Raw genomic sequence first — 25,490 nt, 5'->3', positions numbered from 1 at the left:
AAATCTGCTACATTTACTAAAAAGACTTCTTCCTCCTTCTCTTTTCAAACCTCATCCGCTCTCCACTTGCAGTTTATCCATCTACTGGGGAAACTATGGTGGCGTAAGTTAAACTGAAAAACGTGTGATGTAGACTGTCTACCTCCCAAGCTATATATATGAATGACCACTAGATGGTGTGGTGCTGCTGCCAGCTCTGAGTTGCAGCTGTGACCTTTCTTCTTCTTCTTTTTTTTTACCATGAGGAATCCAAAACGTCACCCCTTAGTATAACCTGGGGGATTACCTGTAGACGACTAGTATACTTTGTGTGGACGTCATGAATGAGACTTCTTTATCTAGGATTATTAAATGTTATTATTCGTGTAGATTATTTATTCGTGTAGATTATTTATTTGTGTAGATTAGTTCTTTTTGAAATTCAGGTTAGTCTGAAAAATAAATGATTCATCGTGTTCATACTTTTGTGCAGATGGTGCATACTGCTTTATGGGAATGGTTTGGAAATGTTTGCCTGTGTGCTTTTATGCAATATTATTTATTTATTTTCTTTTTCTTTCTTAAAAAACAAACAAACAAAAACCTTAATCTGACAGTTAAGGGCAGCACTCAATCAGACAAACAATGCCTCATCTCAAGGCCTTTATTATTAAAAATCTAAAGTAAAGGACACTCCTCTGCAAATGCCCCCCAAAATTATCCAGATAAGCACAAAATATGGATTCTCATCATGCCTTCCACCCCTCTATGATCAGCAGTTTTTGACTAGTCTGTCTGACAAATAGGACTGAATTTATACAGCTAACATAGAAATATAAAAAATAGTTAGTAAAATGTCACAAGCGTTACGTTTTTGAGGTATATATATGTATTTTTATGTGCATGCAATTAAAGACTAATTTTACTCTTTTTATTTTTATTTTTACCATTAGAAATTACTGTATTGATAGATAGACTTCATTGCCATCCAGTCTATACACTAAACAGTGCAGAAAAAAATAACTATTTCCTGGCTCAAAATAGCGCAAAAAAGAAACAAAAAATATATAATATGTACAATATATAACACATATAAACATATGTAGTAGATAATTTTAATACTTTTATAAATATATAAAAACTGAAATATAAAGTAAAAGTGTGACAATAACTAAAAAAAATTGCTTATAAATATAATTATTGGACATTAGATTCCAGAGAGAGAGAGGGGGAGAGAGAGAGAGCGCGAAAGAAAGAAAGAGACAGAGAGAGGGAGCCTTGTTTCCGGTCCGGAACCAAAGAACTATTTGAGTTTCCAGGTCGGACAATAGAAGACGCGGACTTTGGTTGATGTTTTCTTTTGCTGGATAACGATGGCTTTCCCAGAGTTTCAAGCGGAATACATATAGTGTTATAATAAACTATCTGTTCGAGATAGCGACCGCTCACTGTGTATGTACACATTTATTATAATTCTAGAAATAACTTCTAAAGTCGTTTGTGGTCCACGGACTTTTGCTAGTTAGTTAGCTAACCAACGCTACGCGGGCTGAAAAGTTGGTGGCTGTAAAACATCGACACCAGTAGTTACTGTTGACTTTCACAGCAACGTAGGTGCCTTGAACGAACGGACCAAGTCCACGGTCCGCTGTATGAGACTGCACTGCTTACACTGAGCCAAACGCTTTGCAGCTAACCTAGGAGCGCAGCTGTAGCGATCACAGTTGGCCAGAAATGCGTGTTCCCTGCGTTAGTCCTGCTCAACCTCCTTAGACCCGAACTCTTTCATGGCATGCATTTTTAATTTCTCTTTGCTATTTGGGCTGATTGAAAACAAAGAATGTTTTTTTTTTTTACCTGATGTAGTTTCTGAGAAAACTGATATCCACATATGAGGACATTCGCTTTAAATTTCGATAGAACACTAAGTCACATTTAAAAAATGATGTGCAAAACTCTTTATTTGGTGTCTTTATTTTGGTGTCCTGAGTTAAAAAAAAACAGTTGTGCCTCTTTGAGCAGTATGGCTCATTTGAAATGCTGCTAACAGCTGCAGGAAGACGTATGTCTGTGACAGTGTAAAAATATTATCAAAGATTTCTGAACATCGCACGAAACACGAAACATTTGTCCAGAAGTGCTACTTCAAACGTGTGAACATGTTTACACCTAAATGTGTAAAATTTAGCATTGTGGCTAGACAGCCCAAAATGTGATGTCCACATATGTGGACGCCACGTCCTAGGAGGTTAAAGCAGTATCCTTTCAGATAATCAGAGGTGAGAGTCAAATATACAACGTGAGAAGTAAATACTACAAACAGTGCAACAATTTTCAAGATGAAAAGAAAAAGTCCAAAGTTTTGATGGTGCATCTTTAAACGAGTCAGTCCACCTCTGTTGAAATGACCGGTTGTAGCTATATTTGAGCATTAGATGGTTATAATGATATTTGGTTTCTGCAAATGGAAATAAAACTGAAATATAATTTACAAATAGTGCATTAACCAGTTTTGAACTTTTTTAATACCCCCTCCTTTTACACAGACTTAACAGTATTAGTATATAATATTGAGATATAGCAACATTAAGCTATAAATACGAAAGATACTTTAATACTAGGATAAAAATCCTTTGCAGAATCCATGGACCTTGTCCAGTGATGTGTTTCATCCCTTGAGATCCTCTCCTGGACCTTTGCTGCACCTGCCTTCAGATACAGCTTGTTGTCTTACAGACCTTTCGGTATAGCTGAGCTTTACAGGGCGTTTTGTATCTTTAAGAATTTTTCATTTGGTAGCTATAATGCCTACATTGTTAATGCTATAGTTTTGATGAGCCCCTGGAATTACAGTCAGAAGGCTGCATTTTAACTACAGCAGCATTTCAACTAAAAAATAATCTTGAACGTCAGCAGGAACTTTTAAGTATTCTGCAAAAATTCAAGAGGGATCCAAATAAGCGTTCAAAAGTAGAGTTCAAATGAAGTACAATAAATAATGAATTGTAGTGTAAAAATTAGTTGTTGTTTAAAAGCTATTGTAAACAGTGGTGGAAGTGAGCTGTAATGAAAGTGGTTCATGGGACGCTTAGATCTTCTGCAGTGCCAACAATGTGCAGCACAGCGTTGCAAGTTTACAAACGTTATCCTTGGTTTAACTCGTGCCTGTAACCTGCTTCGTATTGTTCTCTACAGCTCGATGGCCTTTCTCGGTCCTCCCGTCCCATCTGCTCTTGCTTCATTTCTCTACTCGTCGCTTCCCTGTGGCTTTGCTGTAGGCCCCTCACGTCTCCACGAGGGCAGGCTGGGGCTTTGGTGGGTCGGACGCTCACTGGAGGCTGGATCCCTGCTGGGGAGAGACGGGGACATTGAGTGGGCCTCAGAGTATCACGCTGAGCCGGAAATTCACAGTGAAGACGGCAAACTCGCCACAAACTTTGAGACCGAAAGAGATCAGACCACGAGAACAGAGGAAGAACAGGTAATGCTCAGTGCTCACAGTATGCAGACAGAGTGGGCTATAGTCACTATTAATATTGACTGTGCTTGATTTTGAAGGAGAAGTGTATATTTTTCATTTGGGCCTATTTTATAAATATTTCCAGATCTAAATATCTGCACTGGCTATCAGTGAGCACACTTTCATGTCCTTATTTTCATCCACTCAGTGCACTTTGTTGTTCTCTGTTTGCTTCAGCATGCAGTACCAGCAGCTGGTGTGCAAAGCTAACATATAATGCAGGGAGATAATAGCAAATAGGCTGCTGTTTGGAGAGATTGTTCAAGTTGTTTGGAGTCTGATCTTGCTACTGTAAGGTATTAGTGTTTGGAGAAAATCACAGACTGTATATAAAAGATGGACATAATGAAGTGACCCTACCCATTGTAGATTTCTGCACTCTGTACTTTGAAGCTTCAGCATCTTAGTCACAGCCGTGTTGGTTTTTGTTTTGGATACAGTGACGGTGAGCATATTTGGATGAGAGGGGGAACTGCTCCGATATCAGCGAGCTGCATCTATAAGTTGTATGTGTGTGACTCACACATTTAGACACTGCTGTTTAGGGCTGGGCAAAAGACCAATCAAATGCTTGCTAAACTTAAACTACCACCTGTACTGTGTGTGAACTGCCCAGTTGAGTAACTTGAATGAGTGGAGGTGAGGCTTGTGGGGCAGCTAGCAGCTACAGCTCTCTGTATCAGCACTCCTTTGTCGCTCTGGAGGAAAACCATAGAGCTGTTATGAAGGGGTTAAACCATCCACAGAGGCCAACACCACTCTTTGTACAGAGCTGTAAAAAAACTTTATAATGCTGTCAAATTGGCCATGTTAACATGGGCCTTTTTGGAGATTGAAATGCGTTTGGAGCCAGCCAAAACTCCAGGACATGAAGTTTTTGGCACCTCCGTGTTGGCTTTATTTTTCAGCCCTGGAGGTTGCCAGAACGCTAAACTGACAGTATTGAGAAGCTTCACTGACAAGCCTGTTATTTGGCCCGAGCAACAACGGCGTCATGTCACAGCTGCTGGCTTTTTCAAGGTCTTCACGCAAGAAGCCTCTGCATTGGTTACATTCCTGTTATTATTCTCTGCTCGTAGCCAAGAGTTACACAGAGACAGACATCTGGCTTTATCCTCACAATCTTGTAGACAAGTACTTACCTCCAAGTATTCACCTGTCCAGTTCAAACATGCTAAATAGCTGTGGAAGGCCTCAGACATGTAAAGAAAGCTGCATGTGCAGAAGAATATATGTTGGACCAGCAGGTGAATCATGATTCATGACATTGTTTTGGCTGTGTAAGAACTGTAAGCCTGACAGAGACAAAAACAAGCTACAGATCTGGATTCTGTGCATGTGGTATGTAAGGAAGTGAGGAGAGTAAACACACACTGGTGTTCCTAAAAGTCTTTTCAGTGATTCTGTCTCGCAGAAATAAACAGACACTGTTGATCCAGTAAAAGTCAAACATCTTGTCCTCAGTGACATCGCAGAGCTGGAGTCCCGATGGTGGGAGTAAAAAAACGACAGGAGGTGCAGCTGAATGATATCACAGACTGGCAGAGCAGTGGCCAGCAAATCAGCCTGTAGGGAGAGAGAACGGGTGAAGCAGCAACTGAACTTTTAAATGACACTTAGGTCCCTAAGCTTTGGGACAGTGACACATTACTGGCTCTGCACGCTGTTATAGTGGATTCTAAGTCGAACAATTAAGTTGTGTTTGAAATGACTGACTTTTATTTTTCATTCTGGGGTTTTTACAGGTACAAAATCTTCCCACAGGCTAAACACACGAACACACACACACACACACACACACACACACACACACACACACACACACACACACACACACACACACACACACACACACACACACAATTTTAACAGTTGGATGAAAATCCTTCAAAACCACAAACATCACAAAATGCTTCTTTTCCTCTGCCAGGCCTTTACAGCAGCTGCCTTCATTTGTTGCTTGTTTGTGGGTCTTTCAGGAGAGTCCAAAGAGTCACGCTAAAAAGAAAGTACACTGCATTCAAACTATGATTACATAGTGAGTGATAGGGCTGTTCCATATAACAATATGTATCGGATGACGATATAAAAATGTCTATCGTTTGTTTCGTGGTGTCGCAAAATAAACTGTTTATTTTTTCACCGTTTTGATGGTCACTGTAGTGGCTATATTAATAATTAAAGTTCTCTATTTCTCTTATATTTAATATAACCACACTACAGACGGACAAGCGCCTGTTTTTATGGGTTGTCGTTAGCAACAACGACGGTAAAACCATCGCGTCACGTGTCCGCTTGTTTATTTTCCACATAAACCTTTCACAATAAAGCTCAAGATCCTGTTGAGACTTTTCAAAATAAATGGAATCACGTGAAAGATGCAGAGTGTTTACGGATGAGAAGCAAAAAAGAGCCGTCAGGTGCTAAAAAATAAACCTTAGACTCAAACGTTAGAACAGGCTTTTCCCCGCAGCACGCCGTGTAATAAATACTCACAAAGAAAACGGCGGCCGTTACAACTTATGTCTAAAAATGTGCAGTTTCATGCATCAATTAAAACACCCGACTCCAGCTACATGACGCCCAGCTGGAAACACTTCAGCAACCCGAGATTCACAGAATTTACAGAAAATATTACATTACATTTTTTGTGATTTATATCGTTATCGGGACGATAGATGTTTTATATCAGGATATGAGAGTTTGGTCATATCGCACAGCCCTAGTGAGTGATGATGAGTGAGCTATCCCACAGGAAGGCAGGACGTCACTCGTCATTCTGTAACCACTGAACTTATCAGAAGGTAGTGTCTGCTGCAGGTGAGGTGAAAGCAGTCACTTTCTTTGTGACAGCTTTTTTACCACCAGTGGACAATATCACACACAAACACCCCCCCCCCCCCCCCCCCCCCCCACACACACACACACACACACACACACACCCCACACACACACTGTGCTGTCTGCCTGCTGTCACCACCGTCGTTTGCTTTTAATATTAGTAACACAAGCAAAATCATATTTTTCCAGCTAAAATCTTTTCACTTCCTTGAGATTGTTGATTACTGCGAACTTCCTTTTTATGTTTATTCTTTTTCCTTTTGTTTTAATGTATCTGATATTTCGACCCCTCTGTTTCCAAAGCTATAATCTGGAGCTGATTTTCACATGAATCTGTTTGTACGGTTCACTGAAAATATCTCTCTGTTTTTGTTCATAGTGACCTTTAATTTGTAAAAGCCTGAAAAAGTTTTTACTGGTTATTGTGCACAGTTAATGTTCATGAGCATCACTAGGGATGGAGAAAAAACTGATACGGGATAATATCGCAATATTTTTCATGGTGATTTTGTATATATATGGATATTTAATAAAATACAGTAAAATACTCTGTGAATACCACCAACGAGCATTAAAAAATATCATTGAAAAATATCATTTTTCATCACATAAATCTGTGATTTACAAACACTGAGGTTCACACCCTCTTGTTCGATCATTGGCTAACGACATGTGAGTGACAGCTCGTTAGCCAATGAGCATGCAGTTTCATACCACAGATGATCCTCCATTTTTTTCTAGAAGTGTTTTTTGGGAGCTGTGGCTGTCGCCTCCCACCTGGAAGCCCCATCCATGTTATATACTGTCTGTGTTGGCGCTCCTCTAGCGTGTTCTCCCACCTCACCCAGTGGAAGCTGGGTTAAGCTCCAGTGCCCTGTGGTTAAGCCGGGACATGGATGAACGTGCTGAATATTTACTGCATGTAGAATGAGTGAAAAATCAAACTTGAAAAGTGAACTAAATTAGTGTCAAGTTCAATAAGGGGCGGCAGTCTGATTTGTTTGTGTGTGATTTTGGACTCTTTATTGTCTCGGTGTTTATTTCACAGCTCTACTCCTTCCTCCTGCCTCAAAGCTTTGTGTCTTTATGATGCAGCTGTGGGACAAATTGTTACTTTAATGCCCTTTAAAGCGCTGCCATCATAAGTGCATGTGATAATAGAGTTTCTCTCTGCATGCTTAACATTGAGCAGAGATAGAACAAATCACCAGTCATTAAATTTAACCTGTACAGAAACCTTCAATTATCTCATCTTTGGGCCTGAATCGTGGCTGCACCTGAGCTCGTCACATCAGCTCTGCAGGACAAAAGCAGTAAGCACTCTGCAGCAAACACGCTGATCCTGTAAGAAAAGAAACGTTCGAGCGTCGTTCCAGCAGAGTGAAGTCTCAGACCTGAATCCCTCCTGGCTGACTGAGGCATCTCATTGTGGAGTTAGCCTTGAGATGCTTCATAACGATTTCACATTGTGTGGGAGCTTTTGTCGGATGCCGTGCTGTGTCGGCAGCAGACGGAGCAAGAGCAGTAAATGGGAGTGTTTCTGCTTAATTAAGTGCAGACCCTGTGGAAAGATAATGAATCAGTGCTTGTAATTTCTACCAAACGTTTTAAAGAGAAAAAACATGAAGCGATCTGGTCAGCGATGCGTTGCTTTATCTGTGATTAATCTTTAAAAAAAAGATTTCTCACAGATAATTTGCAAGGGCACCTCGATCAATCCACGTACAATGCACAAGCTGCCCCTCTGAGACAGACGGGAGGGTACTTATCACAATTCTGAACATTATAATAAAAGTACATATTTCATCCACGTATGGCAGAGTCAGTCCCGGTGCAGGATGGGAGACGGTGTGTGAATTATAAAACATATATTAACTGTGTTTTCCAGGCTTCAGTGGTGAAAGCAGCAACTCGAGATGCTTCCATACAAAGAGCCGTCTGGGTCAAGTAAGTCAGTTTTTCAAAGCAGACATTTAATCTGATTTATTTTGGACAGTGAAATCAAACACTTCCTCCTCTGATTTATTGCCACTGAAATAAAAACAGATCAAATTTGTCACGTCCATCACTGTCCTACAGGAACTGTAGTAGTGTATAGTAGACCTATGAAAACTGAGCAGGATGTAATGGGTGAGGTCAAACACTGTCCCTGCAAATACTCCTGATGCATGTGAAACTGCTTCTCTAATCATTAAAGTGGCTTTCAAATGTCATGAACACGCGTGGCGCCGTGTGCCAATGCCAGTGTGGCAAACCCTGCACTCAGTGTGGTTACACGTCAGTCTGGTTGGTTTTATGAACGCCATGTTTACAACTTCCTGTCACAAAGAAAAGGAGCTAGGCGTTGCTGCTATCTGCCTGCTAGCATGTGGTTGCTAACATCTTACAACCATTATCGGCTGGTGTACGTTAAATAAACCAAAAAAACTAATGAGTAGTTTAACCAACTAGCAACATTTTAACTTGTGGTTGACCAGAAGTTTATTTACAATGGTTCTTTGTCCAGAAGGTAACATTAGCATGCTAACATTGTCCCACAGACAATGCTAGCATGCTAACAGTACAGAGTTGCAGTTCTTAAAAAGTCACAGGCTGTATTCATTGTGAGGGTTACCTACTTTGTCCAGTATCACATTTGGACTTCAGATGCACAGTGACTGAGCTCACCCAGTAAAACAGATGAGGCTGAACAGGCTGGACTTCCTTAAATGCAACGTTCCTTTATTTCATCAGCAAACAAATACACTCTGTATAAAAATAACACAAGTTAGCGTGATAATTTCCATGTACCAGGGAAATAAAATGGTAAAATATTAATAATTGCTTATTCAAATACAGGACATTGAATGATTGCACTAATCTAAAGGCTAATAATGTTATTATAATTCATGACAGTGCAGTCTAAGTATAGTTAGCAGGTAATAACTGTTAAGATATTTCAGCACAAACTTCGTGGTCAAGGACACAAAGTTTGTGTAATATTCATTGAGTGGGTCCGTGAATGTCCAGCATGCATGGAGGTGATGTGATTCAATGTCACATTCAGTATAATTTATTATTGAAGTATTCTGATTGATTGTGATTTGGTTCAGTAAGCCTGGAGTCTGGATTTTACCATCGTGACTTATGCAATAGAAGCAGAAACAAGACAAACTGGGAGACGTTGATTTTCTCCTGAAAATATTCAGACTTAGATATTCTACTAGACTCAGGTACGTGTTCAATGCGTGGCATGGAAGGAGAGTGGCAGCCTGGGTGGAGGCGTGTTCGCTGTGTGATGGGGAATCAGCTGTCCACGGTGCTAGCACCACGGGCTCCTGCTTAGATGTGTTGGAGTGTTCAGATAATGTTTAGCTTTTCGTATAAAGCACCCATCATATTCAACATCTGGATGCTGGAATGGCTCCTGCATCACTATTTGAAACTTCCTGTTCCTCAGCCATCTCCGTCCATTCTGGAAGTTTCTACCAGGCGGTTTGTTTTTTCAGTGCTGCAGCCTGCATGTCGTCCACATTACCTCCTCCTGCAGGCAGTGTACTCCACAGTTCCCTGATTGAAAACTGGACCATTTATCTCTCACTGACTGAAACTGGAAACACAAATATTACCATCACATTCTGACGCTTGTCTCCTGCGATGGGTCATCAGAGACTCAAACACAGACAAAGAAAATAAAGAGTAATCAAATAGACTCTGCTGCCACATTATGCATCACCTCACATACATTATGTTGGCATTCAGCCTTTTTGCCCTAATTCTCAGTAATCAAATGCAATAATGCATTATAAATTCTGGGAGCTTCTCTGATTATATACATTTTTCTTTAGTATGTATTTCTGTTGAATTCCCCCAGCTTTGCCTGCCAGGCACCAAGCAGAGCCCAGCAGAACGTGTCGGTGCAGTGTGTGTGTGGGGATGTGTGCGAGGGCGAGTGTGTGGATGTCCGTCTGCGTCTGTGTCGGGACATCCAGCCGGGAACAGAGCTGCTGCTGTACGCTGACAGCGTGGGAAAAGTGTGTTCACATGTTCGTGGTGACTCCGCTGGACATACAGGTGAGAGCGAGAACACGGTCTCCTCATGTCAGAGTCTGTCATTTATGTTATATCAGGAATATTAGAGCTTTTTCTCAGTTGGATTTTTACTCAGATCTGTATTTGTCTTTTTTAACTGCATCGTCACAGAACTTTGCAGCATGTTAAAATAAAATCACAGCCAATTAAAATACATTTAATATATAAGATGATCAAAGGTTTATTTATCTATTTAACACAGAGACCAACATCTTCTGTCATCTGCAAGGAAGAGTTTGTGTTTCACTAACAGTTTCAAATCCAATATTTATCGTCTTTTTCGCTTGGGTTTGTCCCTCACCGGTCCTAGAGAACGTCTTTCTTCTTAAGCTGTCTAAGGAGCTTGGAAAGAAAAGCGTCTGGACTTCTTTAAGTTGCTTGAAGACGTTTGACCTCTCATCCGAGAAGCTTCTTCAGTTCTAAGGTCAAATGGTGGAGAGTCCCAGTAAAATGAGCGGTGCTGAGGCAGATTTGCAGACTTTCTGCAGAGTTAGCCACTACAGACCTCCCAGCTTCATGTGGCCTTCGTATTAGCTCGTTACTTCTGTCTGAATGAAGTGGTTTCTGTGAAAATCCAAAGAATATGATGCTTATGCTGCTTTTCAATGCATCGCCTTAATGCTGTCTTAAAAATCTAACAGTGAGCAGCTAGCTACAAACTCTACATAATGACAAATAAAAAAACAGATGTGGCTCCTTATTAGGGTTAGCTTTCTAGCAAACAAGTTAAATTACACTAAGCTAGGCTAAGCATTAACCAAAAGAAGATGATGTTTGTAATCAGGTCGTCTGGCCTCCAAGGAAAGCTGTGCTGACATCAACAGGCTATTCGAGGGATTGTCTCGTTATGCTGATCGTCCTAATGTTAAAAACACTGTAACACAAGCATCAGCCTGTTGTTATGATGATATGTGGATTCAATTCATAAAATGACTTTTAGCAGTAAAGTCTCCTTATTTCCACTCTTCAGCAGTCTAGTTTGGTTGAGCTTAAACCCACTGCAGCTTACTGTTTCTGTAGTTTTGTCAACCGTTGTGTGGCTGTCTCTGCTCAGTGCAGTTAGAAAGTCGTAATCTGAGTTCCCAATGCTTCTCATGAACAAGACATTTCAGTGCTGCTGCAATGAAGACCCCAGGAGATCAGCAGCATCAGAAACCAGCCTGTCAACGTCTGCGATAACATTTTGCCCTATCAATTATTACATGTTCATGTATCTGTGGCTCCTGATCCGTATCTGTAAGAGTTTATGTATTAAACCAGGATCACATGATCGGCTGACTGTAAAGTTGCATAAACGAGCACAACTAGGTGGATGGTTTTTGGGTAAAGTTGCATAGATATATCTTTGTGTATCCAACCCTTTGCAAATGTCAAGATGAGTTAACAAATCAGACACATTTGCTGGAAATAGTCGTACTCTTGGAGTACTTGGAGTACTTCTTGTACTTCATATAGCTGTTGTTGTGAAGTGTGCAAACAGAAGTTCAAGTGGGTAAGGTGCAGTTTTCTCTCTATACTGATTTATGTGCTTCACCTGCAGGTTCGAGGGGGACATTTTCCAATTCGTAGGTCTGAGACTTGAATGTCTCAGCTTCTATGTCAACATTATTTTCATGTTTAACAGCATCATTTAGTTTCAGCCGAGAACTGCACGCTGAAAAATCTCTGCAGTCAGATAAAAGTCACTGAAAACTAGGATGGAAGCTCGGGATTAATAATTAGTAGATGTAAAAAAAAATCTGGAACACAGAATGCATTAATTAAAAGGGAAAATGGAAGGAAACAAATGTTGAGCTTATTTGTTTTAGAGACAATAATATACTCTCCAGCTCTGCTTATCTTTTATTATTTATGTTTGTGGAGGAGTGATGTGTTATATGCTGTGATCGATGGGACACCGAGGAGGAGCTTCATGCAGAAAATACCCAAAAGCACCAGACTGTGGATGTCTTATTAAACTTGTGCTTATGTCGTGTTGATTCAGGCTGAAGCTATAAATCTCAAATGCATTTCCAACACAATTTTGAATGCTAAATGAAAGATAATAAGATAAAAGCAATTGATCCCTGCAGGGAGGTTACATTGCTGTGGTGGCAGATAGTAATTAGATTTAGAGGGGGGAAAGAAAATTGCAATATAAAGAATACAATAACGAGTACATAAAGGAATTAAAATGAACAAGAAATAATGAAAGAACAAAGGTAAGCAAAGAAATAGATGGAAAATATTTAAAATCCTTCCAGAAGAAAAACACAGCAAGCAAATCATAAAACAGACAACTACTGTCCATAAGTAGTATGTGTTTGTCTAAATATGGGTTTATAAGTCATTAAATGCAATAAAGACATTTGTTTCTAAACCTAATTAGCGCACGGACAGCACAGCGGTGCTCGGTGGATATTTAGGACATAAAGGCACAACATTAACATAAATACAGTGATACAGATATAATTGAGGCACAAAAGCTTTGCCGTATTTAGGCATTAGTTCTGAAGCTGGTTTAGTCCATGTTTCACTGCAGTCCAGAGATAAAAGACAGACGGTTACAACAGCTCAGTTTTTCTTGTGCTGCACTTGTTGAACAGAGTTATTTTCCAGATGGGGCTCGTGTCCACAGGCTGCTGTTTCCGTGTTAAGTGCCTACGACCTCATTTTCTGAGCACTTCTGTCAAGCGCTCATTGTTGCTAGGATACAAAAACTGTGTTCTAGCATTCAGACTTCAGTTGCTTTAAATGTGAGAGCTTAAATAACTGGGCTGTCAGTGACAGCAAAGTTGCAAACCATCACCATCATCACTTTGCACTAACAAGTGCACATTTGCTAGGTTAAAGACTGGCCGAGGTACCACTGGCATCCTCACACGCATCTCTGTCAAGTCTACACAGGGCTGCAGTGAATGTGGAAAAAGGCTGTAGAAGCACAGCATAAACATTTACTGTAAAGTTTACTTTTTCTTCAGTACACTTCATATTCAAGTCACTGAGTAGAATGACTGAGGAGACAACTTCCAGTGGGTTAGTTTGGTAAATTGGAGTATTTATATTTATGAGTCCAGAAAACCTAATTTACCATCAAGTATTATGATTATAATCTCAGTCAGTGGAAAATAAAAAAGTACGTGCGTAGAATTACCAGTCCAGTAAAACATAAAGGTTGGCACTGTGGCCCCAAAATAAGGTTTAATTTTTTTTGCCCCCCGTAAGTTAAAGTCCTACTTCACAGTAAACCTGATGTGTGCATTTTGAAATCTGGTCTTTGGGCGTACAGGCTGGACAAACGGAATCTTTAACGCTTGGAATTTTACCAGATTACTGAGCCGTGTCAGCAGAGGTGACATTTATGGGCACAGCAGTGTTGCACAAATTGAATGACTGTCAGCCACAGGATGTGTATAAAGGATCAAAGTAGATTCAGGTTGTGCTCTGTGAACGATTATTGATTTCTGAGTGAGATCCATACCATAATCCTGCCATCTTGTTTAAAACCTGACATGCTGTGACAGCCACAGTTCAGTGGGTGTCTATGTCCAATGACTATGTCCATCTTTAATGTAAAGATATATTTGATTTTTTACTGAGAATACAGTGAGCACGGTAAGAAAAAAGAAGGCAACGATGAGCACTGTCCATACTGACGATAGGAGGATTAATATGGGAGGAAGACGCAGCTGCAGTCCCCCATGTTTAACTTCTTAAAAACTCATGGCATAGTATTGCAATACAAAATGTAAAAAATGCTGCAGTGTCTGAAATCTGGTAGTTCTGAATTCTAGATGTTTTAACCAATTGCTACATTAGCCAGAATGAGCTAGCAATAGCTTGTTAAAAATTATGTGATAATTAAGCAATGAAGTAAAGAATAATTTAACACTGACATTTATGCTGTACAGTAAAATGATGTTTCCAACATAACATGATTGTATCCATGCTTAGATGAGGAAGTTGACGGCACTTTCCTCCCCCTGAGGCTGCCATCAGTAGCCTGTTATCTTAGATTAGCATAATTTCTGGAGGCAGGGGAAGAACTAGCTTAAAAGCCCCTGTCTTGTGTTAACCACAGCAGGAAGCCAACTAGTTTAAGCCTAGCTTAAGAAATGATCTGATTTGTTAACCTCTGTAAAATCAGATTATAGCTCTTTGTTTAGTTTGTGAGGTGTATTAGTTACCTGTGTCTTTATTGTAGGCTAAGCAACCAGCTACAGCCTCCTACTGAAAAACATGTGTGGAAGTGCTCTGCCCTTTGAAAGCCAACAGGGACTGATTGTTCTCCAACTCAAATCACAAAAACCTCAAAATATTCAGTTTACCATAATATAAGGCAGAAAAAAGCAGCAAATGCAGATTTCTCGATATTTAAAGCTGGAAACAGAGAATTTGTGGTGTTTTTGACAGCTTTTGACAGCAACTGTATTTCTATTGGTCAGGAGAGAAGGTGGAGCAGAGAGACCACTCAGAAGCCACAGCTGCCAGTGTGTCAATCAATAAAGAAGTGACAGCTAACAAACAGGAAGAGAAAATGCAGGATGATGAAGAAGATGAAGATAGAAACCCCAAAAGATGCATCGAGAGGAGTCACCCAATTACACAAGGGAGGAAGAGAGTCAAGGGGGTGCTGTCAGAGCCGAGTCCAGACTATGACAGACAGCAGGACGATACCACAGACAGTGTAACAGACAGGACACCTGATAATGACACAGCAGCAACTGGTAACAAAGACAGTGTCCCGTCTCCTGTGGACAGTCAGCCACACTGTAACTCTGCTGAAGGAATAATGGCAGAGCCCAGAGACTTCCCTGCACCCGCTCCTGTCCGCTGCAGCTCCCGCCTGGCTGCTAAACCCCGACGGGTGCACTGCCTGAACAGCCGGGTGAAGCGACTCCATGCCCGCCCCGACTCATCCAAACGCCTAGAGGCACAGAGCCAGACCTCCACCAAAGATGGAAAAAGCTCAACAGAGATACCAGAAGGTGAGATGGCTGCAGTGCTTTGTCCCGATGGAGTCGCCCATATGTGGCATTCAGAGACCAGAGAGAGGCGCTACAAGTGTCCCATATGTGGTAAAAGGTTCTACCAGATCGGCCACTTGAAGAAACACCAGTTCAGTCACACGGATGAGAAGCCTTTCACTTGCCAGGAGTGTGGGAAAAACTACACGTCAGCAGAAAGCTTCAAGGCTCATCAGGTATCACTCAGTCAGCTTACTGACTAGTCCTTTATTTTGACTCCTTAATTTTATCTCATAAGTACACCGCATGATGGTGAATGCAAATATTAAATATAGTTAATATAGTTACAGTTAGGAGGTTCACTTATATACAATAAAGCTTGTGACACTGGCTCCAGATTGTTCCAAACGCTCTGTTTCAGACAGTTGTTTTCAGTCCTGGCTTTGAATGATGTCATAAGGAGCAACCAATCAGAAGAAAGGTGTTTTATAGTGAGAGGGAATGAAAGTACATCGGCTTGTTTCTGACACTGGGTGAACTGAGGGGCTGCACAAAAAGTATTTATTTGAATGATGTAAAGTGTCAGTGTAGGTAGTGTTAAAAAATAAAAAAAAGTTGGAAAACACTTTATTAGAACCAGATCAAAAGCCTCTTCTTTCATTTCATGCCTTTTTTTTTTTTTTTACCCAGTTGCTCCCTTTTCTCCTCTTATTCTCTTATTTTCTCCTCTTCTTGAATACAAAAACCAAATGATTGAGGTAGTGATCAGAATGCTGTGGCTGATCTGTATATACACAGTACAGCAATATGTCTGCGATGAGCTGAAGTTTGAGAAAAATCAGGTTGGATGGAGGTCCTTACAAAGGGTCTTAAATGCACTTTTCTAGGAAAAGTGCACTTAAAAAGCAGTAAATTGTCACTGCAGCAATTTCCAGTCAAAGTGCTGTTGTTCATCTGAGACCGTACAGGGTCAGAGCAACTTGTAAGATTTTTTGGAAAGTCTGGATGCTAAACCACAGGCAGGTTGCTTACACCTGTAGACATCCTCACACATCTTTGTTTCTCTCCGTGCTGTTCAGCGTGTCCTTTTTTATGTCCAGGCTTTGAGTCCCTGAATGATTCCTCTCCTCCAGTACAGTAAAAGTAAAGCAAAAACACAGTTTTTAAATGTTTTTATTTCTTTTTTTATTCTGAGTGGTGGACACAAAAAGTGTTGTGCCAAGGAGTAGAAAAAGTGGCCTCTGAATTGCACACCAGAATGTTTTTGGGGGGTCAGGTTGAGTGGATTGGAGACAAAGTTTGAGAGGCTGAGATGGTTTGGACATGTGCATGGAGAGGAGGGGTAGTAGAAAGGTTGAGCTGCCAGGCAGGAGGAAAGGAGGAAGAGAAGGTGGACATGCAGAGGACATCTCCTCACATACATGTGAGGAGAAGATGCTTGGGGTAGGGTGCGGGGGAGGCAGATGATCCACTGAACAAGAAGAAACAGATTGAGTTAAATATTGTATAAAATCTATTTATGTGTAGATGAGTCACCGCGGGGAGCGTCCCTTCTCCTGTCCTCACTGTGAGAAGACGTACGGCCTGAAGCGGGACCTGAAGGAGCACATGGTCCTGCACACGGGGGAGAAACCCTATACCTGTGAGCACTGTGGGAAGGCATTCGCACGACGCCCATCCCTACGCATCCACCGCCTCCTTCACTGCAGTAGAATGAGCTACACTCAGCCTCCTAAGGTAGGGAAGAGTTCCACTCTGTTAGGTGTTTGTTCTCTCACATGCGCCGACATTTTCAAGTAATTTTAATAAGGAGGACAGTGCATACAATTGATTCATTTCCTCCTGTGTGCAGTGAAGAAAGCTGTTTCCCAGTGTTGTTTGTGTCTCAGCACCACAGTTTGAAATCACTCACGTAGCATCTTTAAATTTACACGCCAGTCTTGTTTTCCTTTTTTTTTCTCCTTGAACAGCAGTTTGAAGTGAAAATGTTTAATAAGAAGGAAAGAAGACGTGCTGCTTTTGTGTTTCTCCTCTCCCAGGTGCAGTGCACAGTCTGCCGCAAGCTTCTGGCTAACTCGGGCTCTCTGAGGAACCACATGAAACTCCACACGGGGGAAAAACCTCACATCTGTCAGCACTGTGGGAAGTGCTTCAGTCAGAAAGGTAACGTCCGAGGCGTGGGTGTGATCCTTCAGCTGCAACAAGCTGATCACTGGTCAGATGTGCTCGGCTGGAAATGGCCAACTTTTTACAGAACACCAGGTCTGGTTTTAATATAAGAAAATGTAATAAATTTGTCAGACATACCTGCTTCGTAAGTCACTTCTTCATAATTAAAGAAAATATGTGATGAGCAGAAAAGAGACAGAAAAAATGCAAACAGCTGTTTTAGCCATAAGTCTGCATATTTTAGTTGAAACTCTGTGACTGTCAAAGTCATTTCAGCTTTCAGACCAGCAGTGAGATTCTCTGTCACGCTGCCTGTTGGCAGTCAGAAGGTTTTTGTTTTATGATCATTAGTAACTGCATGATCTAAACACTGCTTCTCTTTAATAACCGGCCTGCTAATATTTTATTATCAGGTGTAATCAGTTCGTCCGACTTTAATGAGGGTGCTCTTTATTTCAGATTGCATGGTTGTCTCTATGGTTCAATTCAATTTTATTCATATAGCGCCAAATCACAACAAGAGTCGCCTCGAGGCGCTTCATATATGTGCTGCAGCAAACTCTAAAGCAACATTTTGACACAATTAACAAATACTAAACAAGGTAAATGAAGCCTGTAGGAATGCCTGAGTCTAGATGTAGACAGATAGTGCTGTTGGTTCACTTCATTGTGTGTTTATTACATTTAACAAAATAAACCTATAGGCTACATGTGCAGATGCTTCTAGCACAGCTGTTTCTGTCCTGTGTGCAGTTTGCACTTTACCAACTCATCCTTTTGTGCAATAAAAATAAAAAAAAGGTCCATACCCCGCCGCTGTAGGGGGCGCCACACAAACTAACAATCAGCTGATTAGTGTACTTTAGCACGATTATAAAATATACCGGCTTCCTGTTTTGCCAGTTTATTTGAGAACATTGATCGTTTTTTCGGCAGTTTTTAGACTGTTCTATATTTCTCCATAGATATGACCTAAAACATCATTGAAGAGAACCCAATATTACATTTGTACACTATGCAGTGAGGAAGATGATTGATGAAGTCCATAATTTCACCTGCTCCACTGAGGCAGCAGAGCTGCTTCTCCCTGGTGCTGCCATGAGGCAGAAATCATTCCTGCAGCTGTACAGTAACTCTCCTTTCTGTCACAGGTGAACACACCTGTCGGGCTTAATAGATTCTGTATTATATCTTCTTGCAGCAGTTTCTTTGATTTATAGGGGACATATTATTTATTAATGCAAATTCTTAGTTTTACTTTTTACTCTTTGATTTGGATTTTCTCACAGTATAAGACCCTCACTATGCACCTGTGGCACTTTACTGTGCTCATTTATTGTGGACTGTGCTATTTTTATTTCTTTATCCTGCTGATATAACAGGGATCAATAAATCATCAATGTGTCTATTAATCTAAGAAGGACTCTGTGGGCTCAGCCTTTGACATATGCTGAGGGGCTCAGTCACTCAGAGGCAGTCAGAGCTGCTGCTCTTTTATTCGGGGGGGGGCAGCAGCTTTTTTAATGTAGATGTGTTAGTAAGTATTGAATTGACTGGTGAATATGGGAATCAAAAACCAGTCCTTATAGAGAACTGGTTCCCAGTAGTCCAGTTCCTTGGAATTGTTGGTCTGCTTGCCTGTCGGTCCTGCTGCTGTTGCACTACAATATGCATGTACGTTTTTATGTTTATTACACAAAAGGACAAGAGTGCAGCAGTAAAGTTGCATCATGCTACTTCAGCTCTTTGCAAGCTAATGCTAAGCTGAGAGCACAATGAGAAATGATAAGTGAATCAATAAGGATTGAAATCAATAAGTAAAATAGATAAGGGAATCACAATCGCTAAATTCTTATAATTCATAATTTCACTCTGCTGGTCATTTCTCACAGTTCTCTTAGTGAGATGCTATAAAGGCATCATCATGAAAGTGAAAGCAAAATGAGACGAGAGACATTTTGTTAAAGTCGTGTCCCAGGATATCACTGAAAGTCCCGAGTGTGACGCCACCCTGTGGCCTTTCTGTGTGCGTGGGTTGTCTCCTCCCACAGGTCAAAGACAAGCAGTTAGTGGGGTTCAGTTAATTGTCCATAGATGTGAAAGTGAGACCTTTGATTTGGATAACAGGCAAACAGTTTAATGGAAACACAGAAATGCTCAAACTGCAGTGTCATAAATGAAGCAGGTTTTCAGTGTTAGTCGTCTCCCTGAACCACACAGATCAAATTGATATTGATCTTCTCAACTCGATACGCTGCTGAAAAGTAAACGTGTTACTTTCTTACTGTTGTAAAGTGTTTCCCAAAATGTCACATTTGTTCTGGTCACACTGACGTCATCATTATTTTCAATAAGTGACTGTTACCCTGCTGTTTTCCTTCCACTCGATGTCGCTTCCAGCTGTGATCAATTCCTGCAGTTTATCTTTCCATTCGTCAAAGTGACACCAGCAACACGTTACTGGACAAATGCATCATTCCCCTGCTCCCACTGCTGCTACAGCCCCCCCGACCCCTCCCTTTTAATAAGCAACTGTCTCTGTCTGTTTGTGTGTGCAGGAAACCTTGAGTGCCACTTGAGAATCCACAATGGAGAGAAGCCGTTCTCCTGCTCAGAGTGCAGTCAGACATTCTCCCAAAAACCGGAGCTGCGTCGGCACATGTTCTCCCACACCGGAGGCGGTTTTCTCTGTAGCTACTGTGGAAAATCGCTGAGGGACCCCCACAGCCTAAGGTCCCACGAGAGACTGCACACTGGAGAAAGACCCCATTGCTGCCCTATCTGTGGAAAAGGTTAGAGCTGCATATTAAAGCTTTATAAGTCAAATCATTTTTTTAAAGCAAGGAATGAGGCTCTGCAGCAGACCCAGGACACGCTCTCGGCTGACCTGGGAACGCCTCGTGTTCCACGGATAAGCCAGAGGAGGTGGCCGGGGGGAGGGAGGTCTGAGCTTCTCTGCTTAGGCTGCTGCCCCCGTGACCCGGCCTGGATGAAACAGGATGAGAAATCCCTCAAGTCCTGTAATGTGTATAAATGTATAATTCTGCATAATTACCTCTGTGACATCTTGTAACTCTGTGTAGCACAGTATGCTTTATATATACTATCCCAGTTGGAAAACCAGTAAGTTGAGTACATTAAATAGAAAAACACAAGCCTTATGGATTCAGAGAAGTAAGCTATAGAGTAGGAGCTCTAATTAAATGCACTTTAAAACCTCTGAAAACGACACTATGAGAAACCCACATTTAGACCACACACACCACAAGGCATTAGTCGGGAGGCTTTTCAGTCACGCTGTAGGGTGATCGATATTAACAACTAAACCTTTAAACACAAAAGCCTCAAATCAAACCCTGAAGAGTCAAAATCTGAATCAAACGTAGAGATGTATTCTCCCTCTTACTACAAACAAATGAAGCACAACTACAGTATGTGTGCAAAAATACACATGAGTCAATATAAGGAAAATGATTACAATTGATTTAAAGGCATTCATTTATATTTAGCAAGTCATTCTGCATTTAAAGGTGGTGGTCAGAGGGCCCGGTGGCGCCTGTGTCCGGCAGCCTCGCCTCTGTCAGTGCGCCCCAGGGCAGCTGTGGCTACAATGTAGCTTGCCATTGCCAGTGTGTGAATGGGTGTGTGAATGGGTGAATGACTGAATATAGTGTAAAGCGCTTTGGGGTCCTATGGACTAGAAAAGCGCTATACAAATGCAGGCCATTTACCAAAGGTGTAAAAAAATAATGTGCACATTTACGAGCCTGAAAAGATGAATAAATAAGCCAACAGTAAGAGCACCGCACCAATCTCAGAAACCTGCTTCATCCACAAGAAAAACCTGGAAGTGTGTTACCATCCGTCAGATCAGTGAACCACTTAAAGATGGTTTAAGAGTCAAAACAAGCATCGATATAACCAACAGTGCGTGTCAATCACTAGGCCCCCTTATATACATTATATTCTCTGTTTTGTTATTTTGTCAAAGAACTAGAAATTATTTTTTTGTTAAAAACTGCAGCTGAACCTAAAATGAGGAAAGTTGGACAATTTCCCTCCAAATAGCCTCGTTTGTCTCACTCATCTGCAAACGTTGTGTTCTGCATGCATGATTGGAAAACACAAACTACTCGTTACGACTTGGGCCAGCTTTCTTTTTACGAAGCATCAAACAGAAAGTATGCATCCATCAAGTTCAGGGTTTTATTATTGATGTTCAGCACATGCAAGAAACGTTTTATCTCTCACGGACAACTGAGATGTATTTATACCTCATTTAATTCTGTTCTTGTATTTACAGCAGTGAGCAGGGACGTTATATTACTGACAGATACATGAAGGGTTATTTAGTGTTGTGAAGAAGAACTTTCAGAGTACTCTTTACAGTCCTGTGAAGAAACAAGTGCACCCTAAATAAGAGGCAGGTGTTGATGATCAAATGTATAAGTGAGCCTGACTCCCCAAAAGCAGGAGGTTTGACAGTGTGCTGCATGTAGGTGTGTGTTAATATGAAGCCGCAGTCTTCCCAGGAGTGCACATCCAAACAGATCCACCCAGGCTCAAACTGTGCAAAGCTCAGACAAACAGCTACACCTGAGGCTCTACAGCTCTCACGAGTATGTTAAATGTAAAAGTTCATGACAGTTAAATCAAAAAAAGACTGAACTGAAAGCCTCGTCTCTCTAAACAGAGCATGGAACAAAGTCCTTTGGACAAATACGAGGACATGTTTGGCCATAACTGGTGAGAAATAAACACCTCATCATCTGTCAGGCAGGGTGGTGGAGCGGTGGGCACCTTGTAGTCACGGTTGATCGTGACCTCCCCTGTACACTGAAGTACTCTGCAGTCGGTGTGTGTGAGATGGAGCTTTGCCGCAGGATAAAGATTCCAAGCACTCCAGGCCCAGTTAGTCCAGACCTGATTAAAATGCTCTAACATGACCTTAAGATAGATGAATGTCGACAGTCCTCAATGAACTGAAGCCATGTTGTAAAGAAGAGTGAGCTGAAACTCCTCCACATTGACGTGAGAGACTAATGAAGAAAATGATTTCTTCAAGTGAGCTGTTCTTAGTTTAAACCTTTTTTCCAGAGGATCATATTTCTTAGATAAACACAGGCCTTGAGTGCTTTACATACAACGGCTGTAATATATCAGATTTTTCTTGATTTTGTAAATTGCATTAAAATAATGATGGGTTATGAAATCAGACGTCCACTGTACAAAAAACAATACAGGTGTAAAAAGCAACACAGCTGCAAACAACGAGTCAGCTCATCTTCCATCATCCACGTTTAATTTGTTTTCCACTCTTTGTGCTTTTCTGATGACAGATGACCTTGGATTAAAATAAACTCATGCTCAGCTCATGTGTAGAGACATGTTGTGCAGCTTGGACTGTAACTTTATGCTCTGAACTTGCTAAAGTTTGACCCTGACAAATATATAGATATACTACACCAGCCATTAAAGTGAAAAAGGAGGATAAAGCAGGGTATACTTTAGGGTTGATTTACAAGCTGCTAATCTGAGTCAGCAGATTGTATATTCATGTTTGGTGAATCTTTGCATTTGAAGTGTACTTTTGAATTTTCTGTCTAGGCTACACGTTGGCTACCAAGTTGAGGAGACACGTGAAGTCGGCCCACATGAAGGAGAAACCATACACCTGCCACTGCGGCGCTTCCTACACTGTGAGACAAAGTCTGCTGAGGCACCAAGCTCAGCACAGGACAGACGGAGGAGTTCAAAAAGAGGAAGAAGAAGGACATGGAGAGGAGATGCACACCAGAAATCAGGAGGTTCCACAAGAGTTAGCAAGTTCAGGATGCAGTCACCCAAAGCCAATCAGAGGCAGACCCAAGAAGAACCCTCAGGGCACAGCAGAGAAGGACGGAGGTGAGGTGAAGCAGAGAAGATCACAAGAAAAAGGAGAAGAGGAAGCAAAATTAAAGACACTTGACTCAAGAGAGGGAGATAGCGTAGCTAACATCCAGCACGCCGTCGTGTACGTCCACACAGACGACCTGTCAGCGCCAAGCTCCACTCCTCTGCTCTTCACCTCGGAGGGCTCGCTGCCTGCAGGGACAGAACAGGAGCTGGTGGAGGTTTTGATATCGGAAAGCGCAGAGCAGTGCATTGTGGTCCACGGGCAGCAGGCGGTAGGAGAGCTCCTGATCTTACAAGAAGAAGGAAGTGGACTTTGCTCTGTTGCTCAGACAGTAGAGATAAACACAGTGTAGCTGTGATCATGGCTTCTGAACCCTTTGAGGACATCTTTAGTATTTAAGCCCTTCCTCTAACCTACCTCATCAACGGTTTATTTATTTTGGTACGTTTTATTGCCATTGAATGACCTTTACAGAACAGCTGTGAACTAATTTGATGGATTAGCTGCCATCAAACGATGCACACTTACTTGTCTGCCTTCTGTACAGGAAAGTGTGGGTGTATAGAAAAAGCTCTGAACACGAGCGAACTGTTGACACCCAGTGCTGACATTTACTGCTGATGCGCAGCACTTATGCTGTAAAATTGGCATCAAATCCTCTGCATTTACTTGGTTATTATCTTGAGTTAAAAGAAACAAAATAAAAACAGGGTCTTGTCATTATAACCAAAGAGCTCAATCTTTGTCTCGTTTGACCATAAAACTTTCTCCAGAAGGCAGCTGCACACGTCAGTCGAGCTCATGGATGTTTTGTAGCAGAGGCTTCATTCTTGGTTGGCACAATCAGTCCATTACAGTAACTGGCTTCACTCGTGGTGCTGGTGCTCCAGCAGCTGCCAGTTCATGGAAGATTTAAGGCTTACTGGTTCCTGGGTTGTTCCTAAACAGATTCCTGTTTGGGTGACAGATTTGGTCGTCCTACAGACCTTGGAAATATGCTGACACATCATACTTATGTCCAGTTACAGATCTGAGAGTCTGCAGTTACATAGAAATCATCCATTAGGCTTCTTTTGATCGTGCTCCAAATTCTTGTTCTTTAAAGTTATTAAAGCCCAGACTTACCATGATATTCATGACCATGATGAGTGTATGCAAATTTTTGACCACAACTGTGTGTACATGAGGTTTTAGACGATGGTATCGTTTTTGTGATTTTGCTGCTCTATGATGATACAGAGAACTGTAAATCAAACAGTCAAAATATGATTAAAGTGCAGACTTTCAGCTTTAACTCAAGGGGTTTATCCAAAGTATTGCATTAACTGTTGAACTTGTCAGCAATACCAAAAAGTCTACCTCTCCATGGTTAAGAAAAACAACTTCACAACAAGAACATTCTTGAGGAGGTGGGCGTATCTCAGGCCGATCAGTGTCTACACGTAAATACAGAAGATTTACAGTAAGGTGCAAACCAGACCAGGAAGGGCAGATTAGACTTTGGCAGAGAGCAGCTGTAACAGCTGACACAGTTCTGTCTACATTCTCAGAGGACTGGATTTAAATCCATTAACTGTTGTTTTTCTAGCTAAACTTTTTACACTCGTTGTTCTGGGAAGGACACCTTTATATTGCAGTTGTGTTATGAGCTTTGTCCACGTGTTCTTTTATCACTTGAGGTCTAAAATAGGCTGTTATGTAAGATTCTGTCCTTGTGCTGTTGTACATGGCAGTCAGGCCTGCAAAGACAAATGATGAGAATAAATGGGTGTTTGACCTTTAATCTAACCTTTCCTCCTTTGTTGTATTCTCTCTGTGTAGGATGCCATGTTATAAAGGTGCGCTTCAATCAGGGATCCCACTCATCATTAAAGACAAAAGGCTGTTCGAACAAATGGGATCTAACTAATTCCCCCGTGGAAATGACAGGAGAACATGCGGCACTGTGCAAAGATTTGAGGCCTGAATCTTAAAATAAACACTTCACTAAGATAATAGACCCACACAGACGTATATACAGACAACTATTGTGAGTGACAAGGAGCCTGGACCGTAGGGATGAGCACAA

The 25,490-nt window shown here is 41.3% G+C and overlaps 1 protein-coding gene across 2 annotated transcripts; it reads left to right on the top strand.

Annotated features, from left to right (window-relative positions):
• The first annotated feature begins 1,279 nt into the window (after positions 1 to 1,279).
• Positions 1,280 to 25,205, top strand: znf408 (zinc finger protein 408). Of its 2 annotated transcripts, none has more exons than XM_040002841.1 (9): positions 1,280 to 1,431; positions 3,175 to 3,460; positions 8,229 to 8,287; positions 10,194 to 10,393; positions 14,836 to 15,593; positions 16,885 to 17,094; positions 17,397 to 17,520; positions 20,085 to 20,318; positions 23,134 to 25,205. In XM_040002841.1, the coding sequence occupies exons 2-9, from the start codon at positions 3,179 to 3,181 to the stop codon at positions 23,772 to 23,774; spliced, it is 2,508 nt and encodes an 835-aa protein (XP_039858775.1). In that variant the 5' UTR covers positions 1,280 to 1,431; positions 3,175 to 3,178; the 3' UTR covers positions 23,775 to 25,205. The 2 variants fall into 2 exon arrangements, with proteins under 2 accessions (XP_039858775.1, XP_039858776.1); XM_040002842.1 differs by lacking the exon at positions 1,280 to 1,431 and adding an exon at positions 1,469 to 1,589.
• The last annotated feature ends 285 nt before the right edge of the window (positions 25,206 to 25,490 follow it).

The sequence above is a fragment of the Simochromis diagramma genome, unplaced genomic scaffold (assembly GCF_900408965.1).
Source record: "Simochromis diagramma unplaced genomic scaffold, fSimDia1.1 OVJJ01000457.1, whole genome shotgun sequence".
Classification (NCBI taxonomy): Eukaryota; Metazoa; Chordata; class Actinopteri; order Cichliformes; family Cichlidae; genus Simochromis; species Simochromis diagramma.
This window is presented reverse-complemented; position numbering and strand designations above follow the sequence as displayed.